This window comes from Poecilia reticulata, linkage group LG16 (genome assembly GCF_000633615.1).
Source record: "Poecilia reticulata strain Guanapo linkage group LG16, Guppy_female_1.0+MT, whole genome shotgun sequence".
NCBI classification, from domain to species: domain Eukaryota; kingdom Metazoa; phylum Chordata; class Actinopteri; order Cyprinodontiformes; family Poeciliidae; genus Poecilia; species Poecilia reticulata.
The window spans coordinates 15,613,451-15,631,210 of NC_024346.1; the positions used below are offsets into that span (position 1 = coordinate 15,613,451).

Here is a 17,760-nt window from a genome sequence, read left to right on the forward strand (position 1 = left end):
ATGTTCCACACGACTTCTTCAATGCTGCCCCCTTGTGAATATTTTTCAGTACAGATATCTGACTAAAGAATACAACTTGGAAAAAAACAAGGAAAACACTTCCTGTTTATATTTTTGTTTTGCATCATATTGTTTTTGGATAGAAATCATTTAGAATTAAATTCAAGTATTTGTGTTTTGGATTTTATTGACTGTGATTGACCTGTCCAGGGTGTACTCCTGCTCTCGCCAGTTGACCGCTGGAGATGGGCACCGGCACCCCTGGAATAAGCATGTTAGATAATGGATGGATGGATTTTTGGGCTTTCATAATTTGAGTGTCAAACTTTCGGAAAAGCTTTAACCTGCTTCCTTATGAAACATATTTACACATCAGAATGTTGCAAGCAGATCCAGTGGATTAAAGCCAGTGATTAGTTTCTAACATGACATTAAAGACCACAAGAGAAAAAATGTAAATGTGTCAAACTCTACTGTGAAGTTCCACAGAGTCCTGCTAATGAAACAGTTGATTCAGGTGGAGCTAAGACTCATGTGACGGTTCCAGGACACCGGACCCTATAGCTTGACATCTGTGAATTATATGTTACTTTTAAATGGGCAGCAATGTCCAAATGTAGAAAGTTCTGTGAAATAACACGACTGCAAAGTAAAGAGTTCAAATTTCCACTGAAAAACAATCTTCGACAACGCTGCCCCCTTGTGACTGGATTACGATAAATGCTCTGTATTTGTAATGTCAAAATGCTGAAAATGTTGGCCGCAAATAGTTAGATTTATTTTGTGCAATAACTAAAAATGCATAATTAATAGTATGTATTTTGTGAGAATTTGATATATCTAAATTTAACTTGCCCCGAATATTGAGGATTTGCATGTCACTTGTAGATAAATTAATTTATTAGAAGAGTAAAAACAGCATCTGGTTGCTTAAATATTTACCTTGAAGTTGCAATGTATATTACAGGATTAAGTTTCTAAACATGTTATTTTGTTTGGTTTTTTTTTTTAAAGTTTGGGTAGTTTCAACTCAACATGCTCAATAATTTGCACACAAAAATGTTAAGCAATCAAAACGAGTGAAAAACTATCCGAACTCATACAGAAAGTGTTTTGTGTCAGACACATTTTTGTTAAACCTATCTGTTTTGATTGTTGAAAATCTTCCTTTTTATGCAATAATGTTGACTTATTTGATAAATAATGCTTTTATTAATCTCATTAAACAAATTTGTAACTATTTTGAAACATTGAAATTAAAGACTTTCTTGAAAATGCAACTCAGTGAAAGCAGAAATACAACAAATATGGTACAAATAAAGTAGCATACATCAAACTAAACATGGACAAAGTGAAATGTTACTTCTCCATGGATATGACAAGATAATTTCAGAGGTAAAATGGAGAACGTAAAATATAATTTACCAAATAATGGGCTTGGAAATAATATTAACCAGAAGTTAATTTCAATAATTAAAAATAGACATCTCATAGTCAAAATTCAGCATGATACTTCAGAGCTGCTTTTTTTCTATGTAATTTGAAATATCCTACATAAATGTATTTGTTGATTTAAAATTATAGGCAAGGATAGTCTCCATGTATTTATGTCATTTGACTTCTTCAAATATTTCCTAAATTCTAATTAGCATTATGGTTTAATCTAAAGTTTAAATGAGTTTCGGGAAGCATTTTTTTTTTTTTTTTTTTGTCGAGCTCAGGGATAAACAGAGGAGTTAGAAATGGAATGCTCCCCAGTTTTTGGTTTCGGCAATCCTCGGCATTACTCGTCTTTTTCCGGCTTATACCAGTCATTTAGCTAGCCAAGCTGATTAGCCAGGCTACCTCAGCTAATGTTTGTAGGAAATTTAACGTTCGGGGAATTAGACTGAATGATACAAACAGTGTAGAAAGATGGCGGACGTAAAGGGACAAGGAGTTTGCTCCTCGGTCCCTCCGTTGCCTCGCCCTTCCTCCCGTAACGGCTCCGGTAGCGGCAGCGTTACGCCAGACACCGGCGGCAGCTGGCAGACGCCAACCACCGTTACTTCAGGCCCCAGGCTGGTGCGGATAGTGAAGTCTGACTCGGGCTACGGCTTCAACGTTCGGGGGCAAGTAAGCGAAGGCGGGCAGCTGCGGAGCATTAATGGGGAGCTGTACGCTCCTCTGCAGCATGTGAGTGCTGTCCTCCCTGGAGGAGCTGCAGACAGAGCCGGTATCTCAAAGGGGGATAGGATCCTGGAAGTGTAAGTGGAAAAATGTTTCTACATAAGTGAAAAATGTTTTGAACTGTGATTAGCTTGCATTGTAATTAGGGCAAAATATGCTCTCTATTTAAGCATTTTCCCCTGCCAAAGGGCAGGGGATCACCACCAACCTGGCTGATCTTGAATGCAGAAGTATCCCAATGAAAGGAGTGTTTGTGTGCGTCAGAAATCATTAGAAATTCCCCTCACACTGATGCCAGACAGATATGCCTTGAATCGTCCCTTCTGCACATGGAATGCAAAGCGATTCCCAGTTAATTAAAAAAAATATAGCAATATTAAGTACCAGCACGGTTGCAATATTGGCTGCATTGACCACACGTTTCAGTTTTTAGTTTAGAGTAGTGAGGTTTCTGCTACTTTTGGGATAGAAGTCACCATCCTCAATGGCCTGTATGTATGCTGATGTTAGACTCTGTTGCTATGGAGAAGAGCACACATCACAGAGCTCAGCATCAGCTAAGCCTCTTCAGTGTTTCTGTGTGTATGGTATACAGTGATGCAGAGACGAAATGCTCACAGTTCAGCTGTGATAGGCTTGCCTCTCAAAAATGCTCAGTCTGATTGGTTATTTCTTTTTTTTGCACGCTGCTTTGTGAAAGGGTGGCCTGCGGTAACCTGGCAGTGGGTTGACCCCATTATTGCTGTGTGCAAGCATGCGGTCTGATTTGCCATTAGACATCCTGGCATACCCTTCTAACTCATCCGTGTGCCTGTTACTTAGGTCAACATCAGCATTTGATTGCTTCTTATTGATTGTTCTCCCTCACTGTACCCTGAAGCTCATATAGCTTCCACTCCTTGATTTAAAGTTTGCTCCTGTGCAGTGTATAACCTCTGTGTCAAAACGGTGTGTGCGCCAAGCTCCTCAGGAAATTATTGTAACTTTAACTCTTTAATGCTAAGTTATGTGCACATTTGTATAGAACTATTTTATTTTTGAAGATTTTTATTTTTACAAGACAACTGATTTAGATATTTCCTAAAAATCTTACCATATTGTTTTTAGCGAACTACTGAATTTTTTTAATGGATTTGCTCTGCAGGCAAAACACTCTAAGCTATGCTAAAGGCTTCAATCATATTCTTTATACTCTTTTTGTGATCCTTTTACTTTTTGATTGGTTATATTGATGCATTCCATTACTCAAATGAATAAATAAAATATGTATTCATTACATTAAAACAAAGGAAGATGAGACGCACATAAAGTGTGTTTTACAGCTTGTTCCATCACTATCAAAAGTGCTGACAGTGTGAGTGCAAAGGCCACACTGATGCTTATTATATCATCATAGAGCTGCAGTAAGGAAAGCAGTGAAAAAATGCTGAGTTTGCAATTTTGTGTCGTTGGAGACTGCTCCCAGCACACCTGGAAGATGTTTGCATATGGTTCAGTCCTATTAATCTTCTGCTTACTCATTCCCATACATGTTTTATCTTATCAGGCTTATTTAGTCGTAGCTTTTCTATGTGCCTTAGAGGAGCATTACTCGATTATATTTCTGTGTGTAGCTGTCATGTTAAGTTTCCTGTCAAGTTTCCTGACAGTTTATAGTTAAGCATTTATACTTCTCTCCTAATCTACAACTTTCTTAAAAAAAATCTCCTCTTCCCTGTGAAAGTCCTATCATAGAGAACAGCAAGCCAGGCAGCTGTTTTTTTTTTTTTCTTTTTTCTTTTTTCCTTTTTTTTTTTTTCCAGTAACACAATGTGATCTTATCAGTCGCATACAATCTGAAAATTTGGAGATTCATGTTTTTTCCTGCTTTCAGAACATTAGCAGTTGTCATGACGATGAGGTAAAACACTTGCAGATCTATCTGGAAATATTTTGTAAGAAAAAAAAAAAAGTACAATATTAAATATATCACATCATCATACAGTTTTATTTATCATTGCCTAAAGAATCCGAGCTGCACCAGTCACGTGATTCACAAATGGATTTCCAGTTTTCTCTGACGTGTCACATGTCAATTCTAACATTGACCGTCTTGCTAGAGGATGTTGGGGAAAAAAAACCTTTATCTTAGGTTTATTAAACTCTGATAAAGTACACCAGAGTAAACATTACTGGTTTATCTGCTTAGAGATAAAAAATGAGTTTTAATTTTTGATTAATTTAATTAAAGGGGAAAAAAACAATTTCATCTGCTGATAATCGATCAGAGACGATAAAATAATAAAAAAAAGGCAATTCCAATCTCGCCAATTAAAACTAATTCCTGATCTTATGTAATATCTGAAGTATAGTTTTTAACTTGGAATAACTTGCTTTCATGTAGATGGAGTCGTTAAGCAAGGCCATAAATAGTGTTACATTTAATTGTCTCAGTTTTGGGCCGTAATCTTAAATGTGGAAAGATTTGATAAATCTACATATTCATTCACTTCTTCTTCCATCAACTTTTTGTTCTTGGACGCAAATTTTTCTGTGATCTGCAATTAAATCGGAGGTAGTGTCACCATGCAGTGAAAAACCTGCAGACTCCTCGACGGAGGGGAAACAAGAGATTAAAGTAGTTTATTCCTAGACATTCAGCTTTCAAAAGTCTGCTTTTGAAACTGACTTGCTGGCTCAAATTTGAGTTCAGTGCCTTCTAAAAATGCATTGAACTACAGTAACCTATATATTACAGGAGTCCCACGCAGGAACTAAAAGTTTAAGTTTCCAAAGTTATATTTGACTTCCTCTTGCTAGCTAGTTCCCAAACAAACTGTCATGAAGTTAACAATAATAAAAATTTAAAAGGGAACAACGTAGGGCTGAGTTGGTGTCAGATATTTAGTTCTGTTTTTGTAATTGAATTGGTCTTAAATTTAAATTATATTTTAAAGTCTTGCATTTAGTATGCTGAAATTTGTAGAAACTCTGGTTAAACAAGTAATAAATGAGATCATATTTTGCTCATAAGTCTTAGTAGTTGCTTCTGTAAACTTTGAGAAAGTGCTGAGAACACATGTTTTGCTAATTTGTGCAAGTTATGGCTCAGATAACCTCAACCTTTTGCACAAAGATAATTTTTAAAGTGCTGAATAAATACAGTGACTGTTTCTCAGGGCGTCTTCACTGTCAGGCCGTCTATAAAACCTGGACTCGGTTTCAAAAGTGTCAGAAATAGCCGTAGGTGATGCTGAGACCTTGCAGAGGAGACACTGTGGCTGCTCTCAGTCCTAACCTAACTATAGGAGAAGTTGCTGCAGCTCTGTCATTAGAACTGCCTCTCCTCTTACACATTACTGCCAGTGTGTGTGTGGCAGTAATGTGTAAGAGGAGAGGCAGTGTGTACGCCCCAGTGTTGCTCCTGCTCAGCTGTACCCGCAGCAGATACAGGCGGTTGCGACTTGAGGGCTAAATGCAAACAACAAAGACTTACTGAAGAGGATAACAATGTTTTTTTTGTTTTTTTTTTATATCAAAATGAGAAACTTTCTCTTGTTTATTGTCATTCATTCTACTATTAATTCTGGACTCATTTTGTGGTTCACTTGCCGCTTGCGACGTGTGTCGACTCAAATAGTGAGAAACTGACACCACTGGTTTGAGCTTGATTTTGCATGTCTCTTCAGATCTTTAGAAAGATGCAGCACCAGTTTCCTCAATGACAACATGCCTTTCTTCTCCCGACAGCAACGGGGTGAATGTAGAGGGAGCCACACACAAGCAGGTGGTGGACCTGATCCGGGCTGGCGAGAAGGAGCTGGTGCTGGCCGTTCTGTCCGTCCCGCCGCAGGAAGCCGACTGCCTGGATCCCGGCGACGACGTGTCGGCCCTGTCCTGTTACGACTACTCTGACAAGCAGGCCGTCCCGATCTCCATTCCGAGCTACAAACACACTGAACTCAATGGTGAAAAGTTTGTGGTAGGTGCAAGAGCCTCGCAAACAAATGAATGCCCCTTGGTCTCATCTGGCCTTCGTTGATAAGTGGAAAATCTAAACGTGCAGCCAGAGATGTATGGAATCATTTACATTACAATGTAGTCATCAGTTAAAATGACACAAAACAGGATCAAAATCCATTTAATTTACCGTAAGATTTGAATACCGATGTTTATTTTTGCTCTTAAATTAGTCAGACTACATTGGAAGTATTTTGCAAGGAAAAATAAGCAAAACTATCCATCTCTAAATGTGCAAATTTGCTGGGAGAGACAAATGGTGGTTCTGCAAAGTATCGATAGGGGGAATACGTACACAGGCCACAATTTTAAAAGTTTTATTAATGATTTCTCTTTATCACATAAAATCCCCCCAAAAATCACTGTGCTGTCCTAAAAAGGTCACCACCTGGATTTGACCTTTCAGCCTAGATTTTCTGGCTTTGATGGACTCAATCCCAGATATTTCATTTTGTCTTGCAGGATTTAATTACTGACCCAAACATAATAATTATTTTTGCCGTACATTTAAACATATCTATATTCTAATACTTAATTTTTTTAAACGTGCAACATTTTGAATTTAGGTGATGCAGTCAATAGATACAAACCAATATCAACTCGTGATCTTTACTAAAAATAAATAAAAATCCCATACGAAAAATAAAATGAACATCACACCAAACTGTACAACATTTTATGTAGTTCTGGTGTTTTGAACCGTCGCCTGCAATTCTGAAACTCAGAAGCAGAGCTGCACCATTACTCTCTTCCTCAGTGCTGCCCGTTCTTCAAAGAGACGTTCTGCTGGCAGGTCTGTGAGCTCACGGTCATGCTGCTCCAAAAGTTAACGTGTTTGTTCCTGGCGCTGCTTGTGATTAAACTCTTCATTGCACTCTTCCAAGCTGAGCAGTGTGTGCCCTGTACAGCAAAAGGTGAAAAAGTTAAAAGGGTCAGGTCTACCTTCGCAAGGAACTGCACACGTTCTAATGATGGATTAGAATTAAATTTGTTAACTAGAATAAAGGAATTACAGATGAAGAAATGAACTCAAACTTTAAAAGTCATAATCAGTTCTAAATAACTAAAGTTTTAAGTTAACATGTCCTGTTTTTGGTTCCCTGTCTTTCCAGGTGTATAATGTGTATATGGCGGGTAGGCAGCTGTGCTCCAAGCGTTATCGGGAGTTTGTGATTTTGCACCAAAACCTTAAGAGGGAATTTGCCAACTTTACGTTCCCCAAACTTCCTGGGAAGTGGCCTTTTTCACTCTCTGAGCAGCAGCTCGATGCACGGCGCCGAGGCCTGGAGGAGTACCTCGAAAAAGGTGAAGGACGGATCAAGTTCCCCAGTGTTTTCTGCATTCAGAAAAGTTTTATTCTCACCTCCGTACAGCTGTAAAGCAGTTGGGAGTTTAATGTCTTGTGGTTGGAAATTTTCTTTTATGTCGGGCAGAGTCGCATATTTTTATAATGACTACTAACTTGGTTGCTCATCTTCCAGCGCCAAAAGTCCTGCGGGCAAATGTAACTTTTTTTTTTTTTTGTCCTCCTAAAGCAAGCCTGAGAACATAGTGTGTGGGAAAGCCTAGCAGAGACACTGTGTATATCAAAGTGTGCTATTATGCTTTACTTTCACACAGAACCTAACTCTCGATGTTTGCGCCTCTCATCTGCAGTCTGTTCAGTACGGGTAATTGGAGAAAGCGACATCATGCAGGAGTTCTTGTCTGAATCAGACGAGGTAAAAAGAATAAAGCAAGGTAAAACTTGCGTTCCAACAAATATCCGCTGCTCCTGTTTGTGACAGTTTCTGTCTCCTTCTCGCAACCCAGAACTATAACGGTGTTTCAGACGTGGAGTTGAGAATAGCCATGCCAGATAATACTACCCTCACCGTTAGAGCTCGTAAAAACTCCACCACAGACCAGGTTTATCAGGTAAACACACACATGCGTTCATCCATTTGTTCTTGCTCCTTGTTACACACCCTCTCCATCTGCTTTTCCTTTTCCAGGCCGTGGTCATGAAGCTTGGCATGGACAGTATAACTGCTAGCTACTTTGCTCTGTTTGAGGTCATCAACCATACCTTCGGTGAGTAAGGACTCAAACAAACTGCAGTTGCGTCTTTCTTTCCTGACACTGCATGTTAAAATGCCCATGGCAGTTTTTTCCACTTCTGCTTATTTTAAAGGAGAAAAACTCCCTCCTTGAAAGGAGAGTCACTTTGGCTGGTTTCATTTCCACAACTGCTTTAAAACGAGTCAGATTTCAGTTTCAGATTTCGGAATGGAAAAACAATTGACTAAAATTGTGCTGGACAGTAGACGCATATTTCTGCAGCTCTAAAACATGTACTCAGCATGGCTATGTGATGTCTATTTCTGCAAAGAAATCTGCAGTGTTTGGTTTAATGTAATATGTAGATCACAAAGTTCAGACTTGTTGCTGTCAGGCACACAGTATGCAAATTTTTTTTTTTTTTAATGTCAAATAGTGATTTATGTCCAGTGGATTTGTATAGCACATTTCAGCAAAAAGGCAGTTAAAAGTACTTTGCACAATAAAAACATAAAACTGTGCATGCTTCAGTGCTGAATGAAGCATGCATTGAAAAAATGTTTTTCCGCTGCACCAAAATGTGATCAACCACCGGATGTTGCTACTAAAAAATCTAAAAAACCTTGAGTTGAGTTCTCTGCCATTTACGTGGCGCAAAACTCGAAACGTAAGTGGTGAGTTTTGACAGATTGAAGGTGGCTGAAATCAGTGTAAAAGTTGACCACATATTGTGGAGTTTTATATATAACGGTAGAGTCAGAGCTCGCTCATGGACTTTTACCTCGATTCTCAAATATTCAAGAGTCAAATTTTCCCAGGAAACCCCTGTTACAGTTTAGTGAATGAGAAAAAGTTTAGCAGCCCCATTGGCCTTATGTTTTCTGTTCTCCTTTAAGAAATTGTAATTAGGAGGTATTGATTTAATCAGTATTGCTGTCTCACTGTTTTCATCCAAACATGTTTCTGCTTAAAAACAGAACAACATGTCAGCAGCAGATGGTTTTTGCACGGTAATTTAAAACCCGACTCCTCTAGAAATTCCTGTAGTGATCTAATAGTGAACATTTAGTTATTCATTGTGTTTAATTAATTCTATTGTACTGGTACTTTAAAATTCAGGAGAACTTGAGTGATGGGGAACGCACGATATTTGACTTTGAAGTTATTTATTAATAATAAAAGTTATTTTGTTTTGTTTAGATCTTTGATTGACTGGAGATATTTTCCTCAAAAAACATGACAAAAATGAGCAACTGCAATTTTAAATCAAGCAAAAAACAAACAAAAACAAAAAAAAAACATTTCATGTGTCAAATGCCAGCAAATAGTCCCATGAGCTTCAAAAGCAGCTTCATTAAAAGAACAGATGATGCAACACGGTGGTAAACATGCCCTTGTTCCTATTTCACATCCGTCACCAGCAGCAGCAGCATCCACTCTTGACTTGCTGTGTTCCAACAGTTCTAATTAAAATCAGGTTTTGTTGCATTGTACTAACAGGTTTTGTTTTTTCCCCTCTTTCTGTCATCGGACTTTATTCCTCAGTGCGTAAACTGGCACCCAATGAGTTCCCCCACAAACTTTATGTACAGAACTATACCTCAGCCGTCCCAGGAACCTGCCTCACGCTGCGAAAGTGGCTCTTCACCACAGAAGAAGAGATCTTGCTCAGTGACAACCAACTTGCTGTCAGCTACTTCTTTCACCAGGTCGGTACATATTTGCATAAGGTGTATTATTATTTTTTTTCTGTTTTCTTTGTTAAATATTACCATGTGTGTGACGCTTCTGCAGGCAGCTGATGATGTGAAGAAAGGCTTCGTTAAAGTTGAGCAGAAGTCTTATCAGCTCCAAAAACTGGCAGAGCAGAAGAAGATGTCCATGGTTGGTACCACACAAAACATCTCAGTATAATTACTGATCACAGTTCAATGTTCAGTCTCTCTACATTGAGAGTTTTTGATTGTGTAGGTAGCTTGTTTATAATCTGGTAAAGTAGGAAAAATGCTCACCATCAGCTCCCCTTGCACCATATTTACCCATGCTCATTAGTTCTGAAATACTTTTAAACTGAGGCCATCTGTACCAAATGTAACTGTCATGTCAAAAAGTGGCTAATCAAAACGCTGTGCTGTGAGCGACGTTAAAACCATGTTCACCTAAAAAAGGTTGCAGGAGCTCAAACTGCCTTATTATTCATACTTTTCTTTCATTCTCTTCTTACTCTACGTTGTATTTCACTCCCTGAACATTTTCAGAAGAAGGCGGTATTAATAACAAAACTGCATAACTAGGTTCATTCTGCCTCTTGCGCTCTGGAGACGGGTACTCTGGGACTTTCTTATCCGCGTCTCTAGAAGTGAGAGCTCACCTTCTGCTGAAAATATCCTGCTGTGACGGACATGTGTGCAGAGCAACTTTAGAAAAACTCAGGCTACCCTATCTGTCTGCACTTTCTGCAGAACATCCCTGGTGGTACTGTGTTAAAAATGTCTTGAACAAGTCCCAGACGAAATTGCCCCTGTAATACGTGTTGACTGACTGCATCTGGGAGCTTAGAGTAAAGGCAGTAATTTAAGGAATTTAAAAAGTTCTTCAGCTGTGTGTTTGTTTATGGCCAAGTGCTTGCAGAGATTTAGCAGGTGAGAGTCTGATCTGCAGGGCTGAGACGCTGCAGCGAGCCCAAAGTCGGAAGGGGAGAATTAACTTCAACCGTTTTCACACAGACACTGGCATCTCCCCGCAGGATTCTGCTGAGGTGTGAATTCTCTGATTTGTGCTTGAGAATGTAACTGTTGTGAAACAACGAGAAAATGTTTTACTTCTCAGTTTCGCTTCATTGTTCTTCTGATTGCCGTTCTCCGTCACGCTCTGCAGAGGTGAAACTGCATCGGAAGACTTCTGCTGCAAATCTCTGGGTCTGACTGGGTAGAGTGGAGATTAAATCTCTTCTATCTCTACTAGTTTATCTGCAGGAAAAATATGGTTATTGCCTGCAGATAATCTAAAAGTTTAAGCAGATTAAAAAACATTGTTGTGTCTCCACTGAAATCACCTGCAGGCATTTGTACTTAACGAGGTCTGTAAATGTTATCCATCTCACTACTTCTGTTTGCTGTGCGTTTCTTCTCAGTACTTGAGTTTGTTACGGAGCTGTGAGGGCTACAATGAGATCGTATTCCCTCATTGTTCCTGTGACTCCCGACGCAAAGGCCATGTGATCACAGCCATCAGTATACACAACTTTAAGCTGCACGCCTGTACAGAAGAAGGTACTATTGAGGTAAGGGCAGCTTCACCTTCCTTAATTTCTGTGAATTTATTTCCTGTGTGTTGAAGGCGAGCAAAATAAAGACTCCTTGTCGCTGCAGAACCAGGTGATTGCTTTCGAATGGGGGGAGATGCAGAGATGGGACACAGACGAAGAGGGCATGGCTTTCTGTTTCGAATATGCACGGGGAGAGAAGAAGCCACGCTGGGTGAAGATTTTTACTCCTTATGTAAGTTTTAGAAAGCTTGTTTTTTTTGTTTTGTTTTTTAAATGCCCTTGTTGCTGAGATACCTTTTTTAAAATGATGAAGGCTGCACAGATTGACAGATTGAGCTAAGTGCATGGAAATCCTAGAAGAAAATCCAATGGAAGACTCCGAGCTTCACCTTCCTGCAGAACAATGACCCTAAACATAAAACCAGAGCTACAGCTTGAATGGTTTAAATTAATATTCATGTGTTGGAGTGGCCCAGCCAAAGTTCAAACCTAAATACAATTAAGACTGCAGCAAGGCTTACTAGCTTCTTTTCCTAGAGACATAACATCCGATCAGACATAACTTGCACTATTTGGCAAAGAGGAATTGTCAAAACAAACAGACATACCGCAAAAGACTTTCAATGACATTGCAAAGAAATGTGGTTTCATAACTCAATGCGAATCTGTACTACACTCTTTGAAAAGTTTGAAAACCATTTTCTTTCTGCTGTGCAATCAGGTAACATTTTGTGTTGCTCATAAGCGATTGTTTGTTTAAATGTGACACAAAAACGTTTGAAGCCTCCTCCACACGAATCAGTTTCTCCCTGTGTTTGCTTTCCACGGACGACGTTCAGTTTAACTACATGCACGAGTGCTTCGAGAGAGTCTTCTGCGAGCTGAAGTGGAGGAAAGAGGTAACCACAGTCCACTCGTAACTACCTTGGTTGCAGACTTTGCTCTAGTGTCCTTCACTCGTGGCTCGCCCATGTGCTTCCAGGTGGAAGAGGAGGCCACAGACAAGGACAACAAGAACTGCAGTAAAGACGGTCTGTGCGGAAAGGTAAGGCTTTGAATCGGCGAAAGCATTTTCGCATCGTACGAGCTGGCGAGACTCGGTCCTGACCCATGTTTGTGTTGCAGAATATTTTCCAGCTGTTGAGGCACAGAAGAGATGGGGGCACGTAGGGGGGAGAACACTGTCACCGACTCAGCTGAGTGTTTTACCTTGACCCAGTCTCACTCAGCCAAGAACTTACACGGTCATCATTTACACTCCATTAACTACGACACAGGACGCTGCTCCCTACATGTTAACCAACAACCATCTGCTGAAAAACATGAAAACACAAGCATTAAAAAAAAAAAAAAAGAAAGAAACTACATGACTCATGAGCCAGAACTTTATGAACATGTGTTAAACTAAAGCTTTGGCAGACCTAAAGTGAAGGATTCATGCAAGATGTTCTTCCTGGTCAGAAGTGGATTGTAAGCAGGATGATTTAAACTTTTTTTTTTTTTTTTTTGGAAAACAAAGTGAATAATCAGTGCAAAAACAAGGACAACTGAAAGTATTCAGAGGGAGGAACAAAGACGAGGATAATCTGCTGTTCTTATCCCGTTGTGGGTGCATGATGTCCACATCTGGTGGAGAAGAGTCAGAGATCCTGGGATGTAACTTACAGATAAATCAGGTTACATGTTGACAATTGTCACACATTTTGCGCTGAATTTGCCTCTAGAAAGAATCAAAACGTCTGAACGTAGCAGGCCAAACAAATGCATTTGTTAGTTTTATTTTTGGGGGACGCCCACTTGGATTTACACTAATGTTGCACTTTATCAGACTGTATTCATGCAGCTTCAGGGTGTGCAGATCGCAACCTCAGACATTACACATGGGTTCAGTACTGGAATAAGCCCAGGCTGGATGTAAACATTTTGACTGACTGAATTATAAACTGATTCCCCAACTGGTGTTAAAGCCATGACTTTCTGTGTTCAAAAACGCCCTGTTTATTTTTCTTATAGTATAATAAAAATGTTTTGAGAAACAGAATTTTAGGCTTTTTTAGTAGTTCTAAGCCACAATCATCAAAATTAACTGAAATAAATGCTTGAAAGATGTAACTCTGTGTGTAATGAGTCTTCACTCTTTCAAGTGAATTACGGAAATGCATGTTACTTCCTGAGGAGACTCTATTTTATTTAGATGAACCTGTACCTACAGTATTATGAGAACCCATCCATGCCAATATGTTTTAAGGCCATGGTACTGTAGAAAATTATATTCAGGGTGCATTACCTAGAACAAGCAGCAGGGGTCCTTCTGCTCTTTCCTGCTCCCTGGTTCACAGTGATTACTTTGTCTCTGGGCGCTCCCACAGGATTTATATTAGGCTTGAAATTCAAGCAGCTTTTCCACTCCACAGTGTTGATCTCTGTGGACGGTACTTTGCCGAACTGGTCAGCCACCCGTTCACAGCAGAAGTCGGGCTTAGTGATGCGACAGTCTCTTATCAGAAGGATGTTTTCATCTTTACACAATAAGGCAAATAGGCTCCATTAATTAAGGCTTTCTTGCAACTGATCTTATTGCTGAAATCTAATAATGGAAATATGAAGTTTAATGTCAAGTAAAAGCTAATAATGTGATCCTGCCGTACAGATATAAACTTGAAAACTAAACTGGAATGTTTTTTTTTTTTTTTTTACTCTGTAAGAGCCTGATGGTATTTGCTCGTTATTAAGTTTTGTCTCCCCAGTCTAATGTCGGTCTGTTTATATTGTATTTTAATCTAATCTTATTGACTTTTAATTGCAACTAAAAATCCTTCTGACGTGTTCATCTTATTTGAAAAGTTTCCAGTCACTTGGCATTAGTTTTGTAAAAGTCTTTCATCTTCACTTATTTCTTTACAATGTACTTCCAATGAGTCAGATTTTGTTTATTTCTTTTAGAGATATTGTAATCCTCTTAGGTACTCCCTAAGAGATTTTCTTTGAATGTTGGCTGCTTTTTGTAAGTTTTCAGTCTTGTGTCCAACCATTCAGATATTTATTAGTTGGTTAAGCAGAATAATTCAGATAAAATGCCTACTGATTTCACAGCGTGTAAAGTATTGTCCCTCCTTCTGTGACTGAATTAATTGAATACCAAAGATAAGAGATTGAAACATACGCAGGGTTCCGAAGCACTCTCAAAATCTGCGGAATGTAATTTTTGTAGTTTACTCCATGGAAAAAAAAAATACAAGTATAGCAAATATTTATATTACCAGACTCAATACTTTTTAGCAAAATATCAGATTTTTCCAAAAATAAGTATGTTCAACCAGAAATCTTCACACTGATTGTCTCTGTCTTTTACCGTTTTCACACAGGAATTATGTAAACATTTTAAATGAAGATGCATCCAACTGAGCATGTGACATGAATCTTATGGATTTTAGTGCGATTGCTCAGGTTAAAAGCTAAAAAAAAAACTAAGCTTTTTTTTTTTTTTAATTAAACGCATCATACCAGCCGCTACCAGGTTACTCTTTAAATGTGAAAATTATCACCAAGTGAAAAAGTTACCGAATTAGCTATACGTTTCATAGGCTGCAAGAGAGTGTAAGAGTTTAAACAGATAACAGGAAGGCTGAAAGTAGAATAATGAAGATTCTCTGCTTTGATGTCTACCTCTGTCTTACATGTTACACGTTGGATTTGGAAATACTTGCTGCCTTTTGGAAACTTCCCAGATCAACATTTTGTAAGGAATAAACGGGGAGACTTCTGCTTTAGTAATGCTACACATACTAACGGCTGATATGAGATGCTTGAAACAGTAGAAAATATCAACTCCGTAGTCATTTTGTCCATGTTTTAAAAATATGAATCGACCCTGAGTTATACTGACTGCTCTAACCCTATCTCGTTGCTTCTTATGTAAATATTTAATAACAATTCATGGCAGGAATTCTAAAGAGACATTTTGAACACTGTTCTTACGTGTTATTGCAAGAGCTTAATCATCCAGAATGTCTGCAACTCAAATATTTACAAAAACTGGTGAGATTCTGATCAATGCATCTCTAATCATAGATGTTTCACAAATGGATACTACCTTAGTGATTGACCAGGTAGTAAAAGGTGAGCTATAGATTTTTTTTTTTCATAGATTTGTTTGAAAAACACCTTTATTGACGGTATTTGGTTTTTTGTTCACTAAATGAGTGACCGACGTTGGACGCGTCTTTCGTGATCTGTGTAACATCTTTTGATATTTTTTTTCTGTTCTATTTAAACAAAAGAATACATTATTTTGTGATGTAGTACTTGTTTGTCTTTTCTCGAACTTTGTTTTTCCCAAGCCTTTTGCTTGTCCACTTTATTCATTTTCTTTTTGCACAATGATTGGGTGCAAGAGCTAAACTGTAAATGACGAAAAAGTAGCCGAAATCCAAAGAAAAACATTGAATGACATTTAGAAAGTCTGGAAAACTGTTGATTGAAAAGACTTTAGAGGACTACGAGAAAGAAAGCCTGGCTGATCAAACTCAACGATAGAGATGATTAATGGATTTAATTTTTGCATAGCACTGAAGAAAGATGAACCAGTTGACCCAAGATTGGGATCAAATCTACTCTGATCAGTGATTGGGAGGTCAAATACTGAAAAAGTATGAGTCCCACCATTAGGAGTCTATGAACACATTGGCCAACAGCTTAGACCTGAATGCTGCGATAAATGAGTAGGGATCATTTTGTCTTATTTTCCCTCATGTTCTGTTGGATTCAAAACTACTACCTCTACCAAATAACCTGCAGCACATTCTATTTTATGTGTTATAGCCTTTAAAATAATAATTTTTAAAAAATCAAAAATGGTGAGTCCGATCCATAGTGATCAGCCTGATCAATGCATCTTTGTTGCTGTATATGATTAGATCAGTCATTAAGAGGATCGTATTAATAATACAGAGGTCACTGATCACCAATCGGGGTTAAATTTGTATTGCCACTTTCGCTCTGTCTGTCGTTGGTGATTATGTTGTTGAAACTAATTCTCAATCCACTACGTAAGGTTAAATGCTAATAAGCAGTTGATGATCTGCCCAAACCCGACTCCATCAGCTAATCGGGACATAAGAATTGTTTCGGTCATCTACAAGCATTTGTAAAATCCACATCAGTGGCTTTTTTTCTTTTTTTTTTTAAAGTTAGTTTGTTATAGTGATGGTGCTGTTCACAAAAGCCATCCTAGGTGATTAATGAGTATAAGCAGACCTCTGTGGGTTCCTACAGGGGCTTTAATTTAGAGTACGCCTCCTCCAATTGAAAGATTGAATGTGCAGCCCCGAAGGCCGAAAACATTTCGTCGGCTTCTCGTCTGTTCACTGAACCGAGTCTGACACAGTCAATTGTCTGACACCTTCAAGTGTGCCCTCTCTACATCCTCCCCTCTCTGTTGTTCTGTGTACAAAACAATGTTACTTTATTTATTTTACTACGGCAGTGTTAAATTGAGATAATTAGGTATGGAGATCAACCTGCAAATCTTTTGACATGTTGAAATGTAAAGTTTAAAAAGAGGCATCAGTTATTGTAATAAATTGTAACATATTCTTTTAAATAAACTGATTTATTGATGCAAATGTTTTTTTTTTTTTGTTTGTTTTTTTGCGCTGAAGCTCGAGAGAAAACCAGTAGGTTGGAGCCAGGAGAGAAGCCCTGTCAAAATCCCAAAGTTATGCACAGTTTTCACCTGGCGTGCAGAGTTAGTTGATTTTATGCAGATTCTCCGCTCCACTTTGTGTGCCCACATCTGTTTTCTCTTTTCCTTTCATCACATTGCCCCTCCTCAATTTCTCCCAATCCTGCCGACTTTTAATGAGATCTGGGAGACAATTACCCAACAGGCCCGCAAAACGGTTGTTCCACATCGATCTGCATCAAGTGTCTGCACCCGGTAATTAATAGCTATTGACGGTTGTTGGTGTGGGATATTATCCCTGAAGATCTGAATATTGATCGGCAAACATGGGTCCTGTACTGTGAGGCGTCATGCAAGTGGTTTGAGTTCGCTGCCGACTTGGGTTTCTAAAATTGAACTGCTTTGCATGATGAATAAAACTGTTTATATGAGAATTAATAACTCTAGATTTTGAGGCTTGTGTCCAGGGGGTATTAATCCCTGCAGTGCTGCGAGGACATCCTTCTTTTGACTATGATAGCCTGCGTGTTTACTGTAGTGGCAAACGGATAATTGAATGTGTCTTGCTCTAACGGATGGAAGGAAAAACCAAACTGACAAG

General features: G+C 38.7%; 1 protein-coding gene across 1 annotated transcript; it reads left to right on the top strand.

Moving 5' to 3' along the window:
* The first annotated feature begins 1,747 nt into the window (after nucleotides 1-1,747).
* Nucleotides 1,748-17,100, top strand: snx27b (sorting nexin 27b). Its single transcript, XM_008431741.2, has 13 exons — nucleotides 1,748-2,246; nucleotides 5,899-6,130; nucleotides 7,281-7,473; nucleotides 7,825-7,889; nucleotides 7,981-8,085; nucleotides 8,163-8,241; nucleotides 9,754-9,917; nucleotides 10,003-10,092; nucleotides 11,342-11,491; nucleotides 11,580-11,708; nucleotides 12,316-12,375; nucleotides 12,459-12,521; nucleotides 12,602-17,100. Exons 1-13 carry the CDS (start codon nucleotides 1,915-1,917, stop codon nucleotides 12,644-12,646), a joined length of 1,707 nt encoding a protein of 568 aa, XP_008429963.1. The 5' UTR covers nucleotides 1,748-1,914; the 3' UTR covers nucleotides 12,647-17,100.
* The last annotated feature ends 660 nt before the right edge of the window (nucleotides 17,101-17,760 follow it).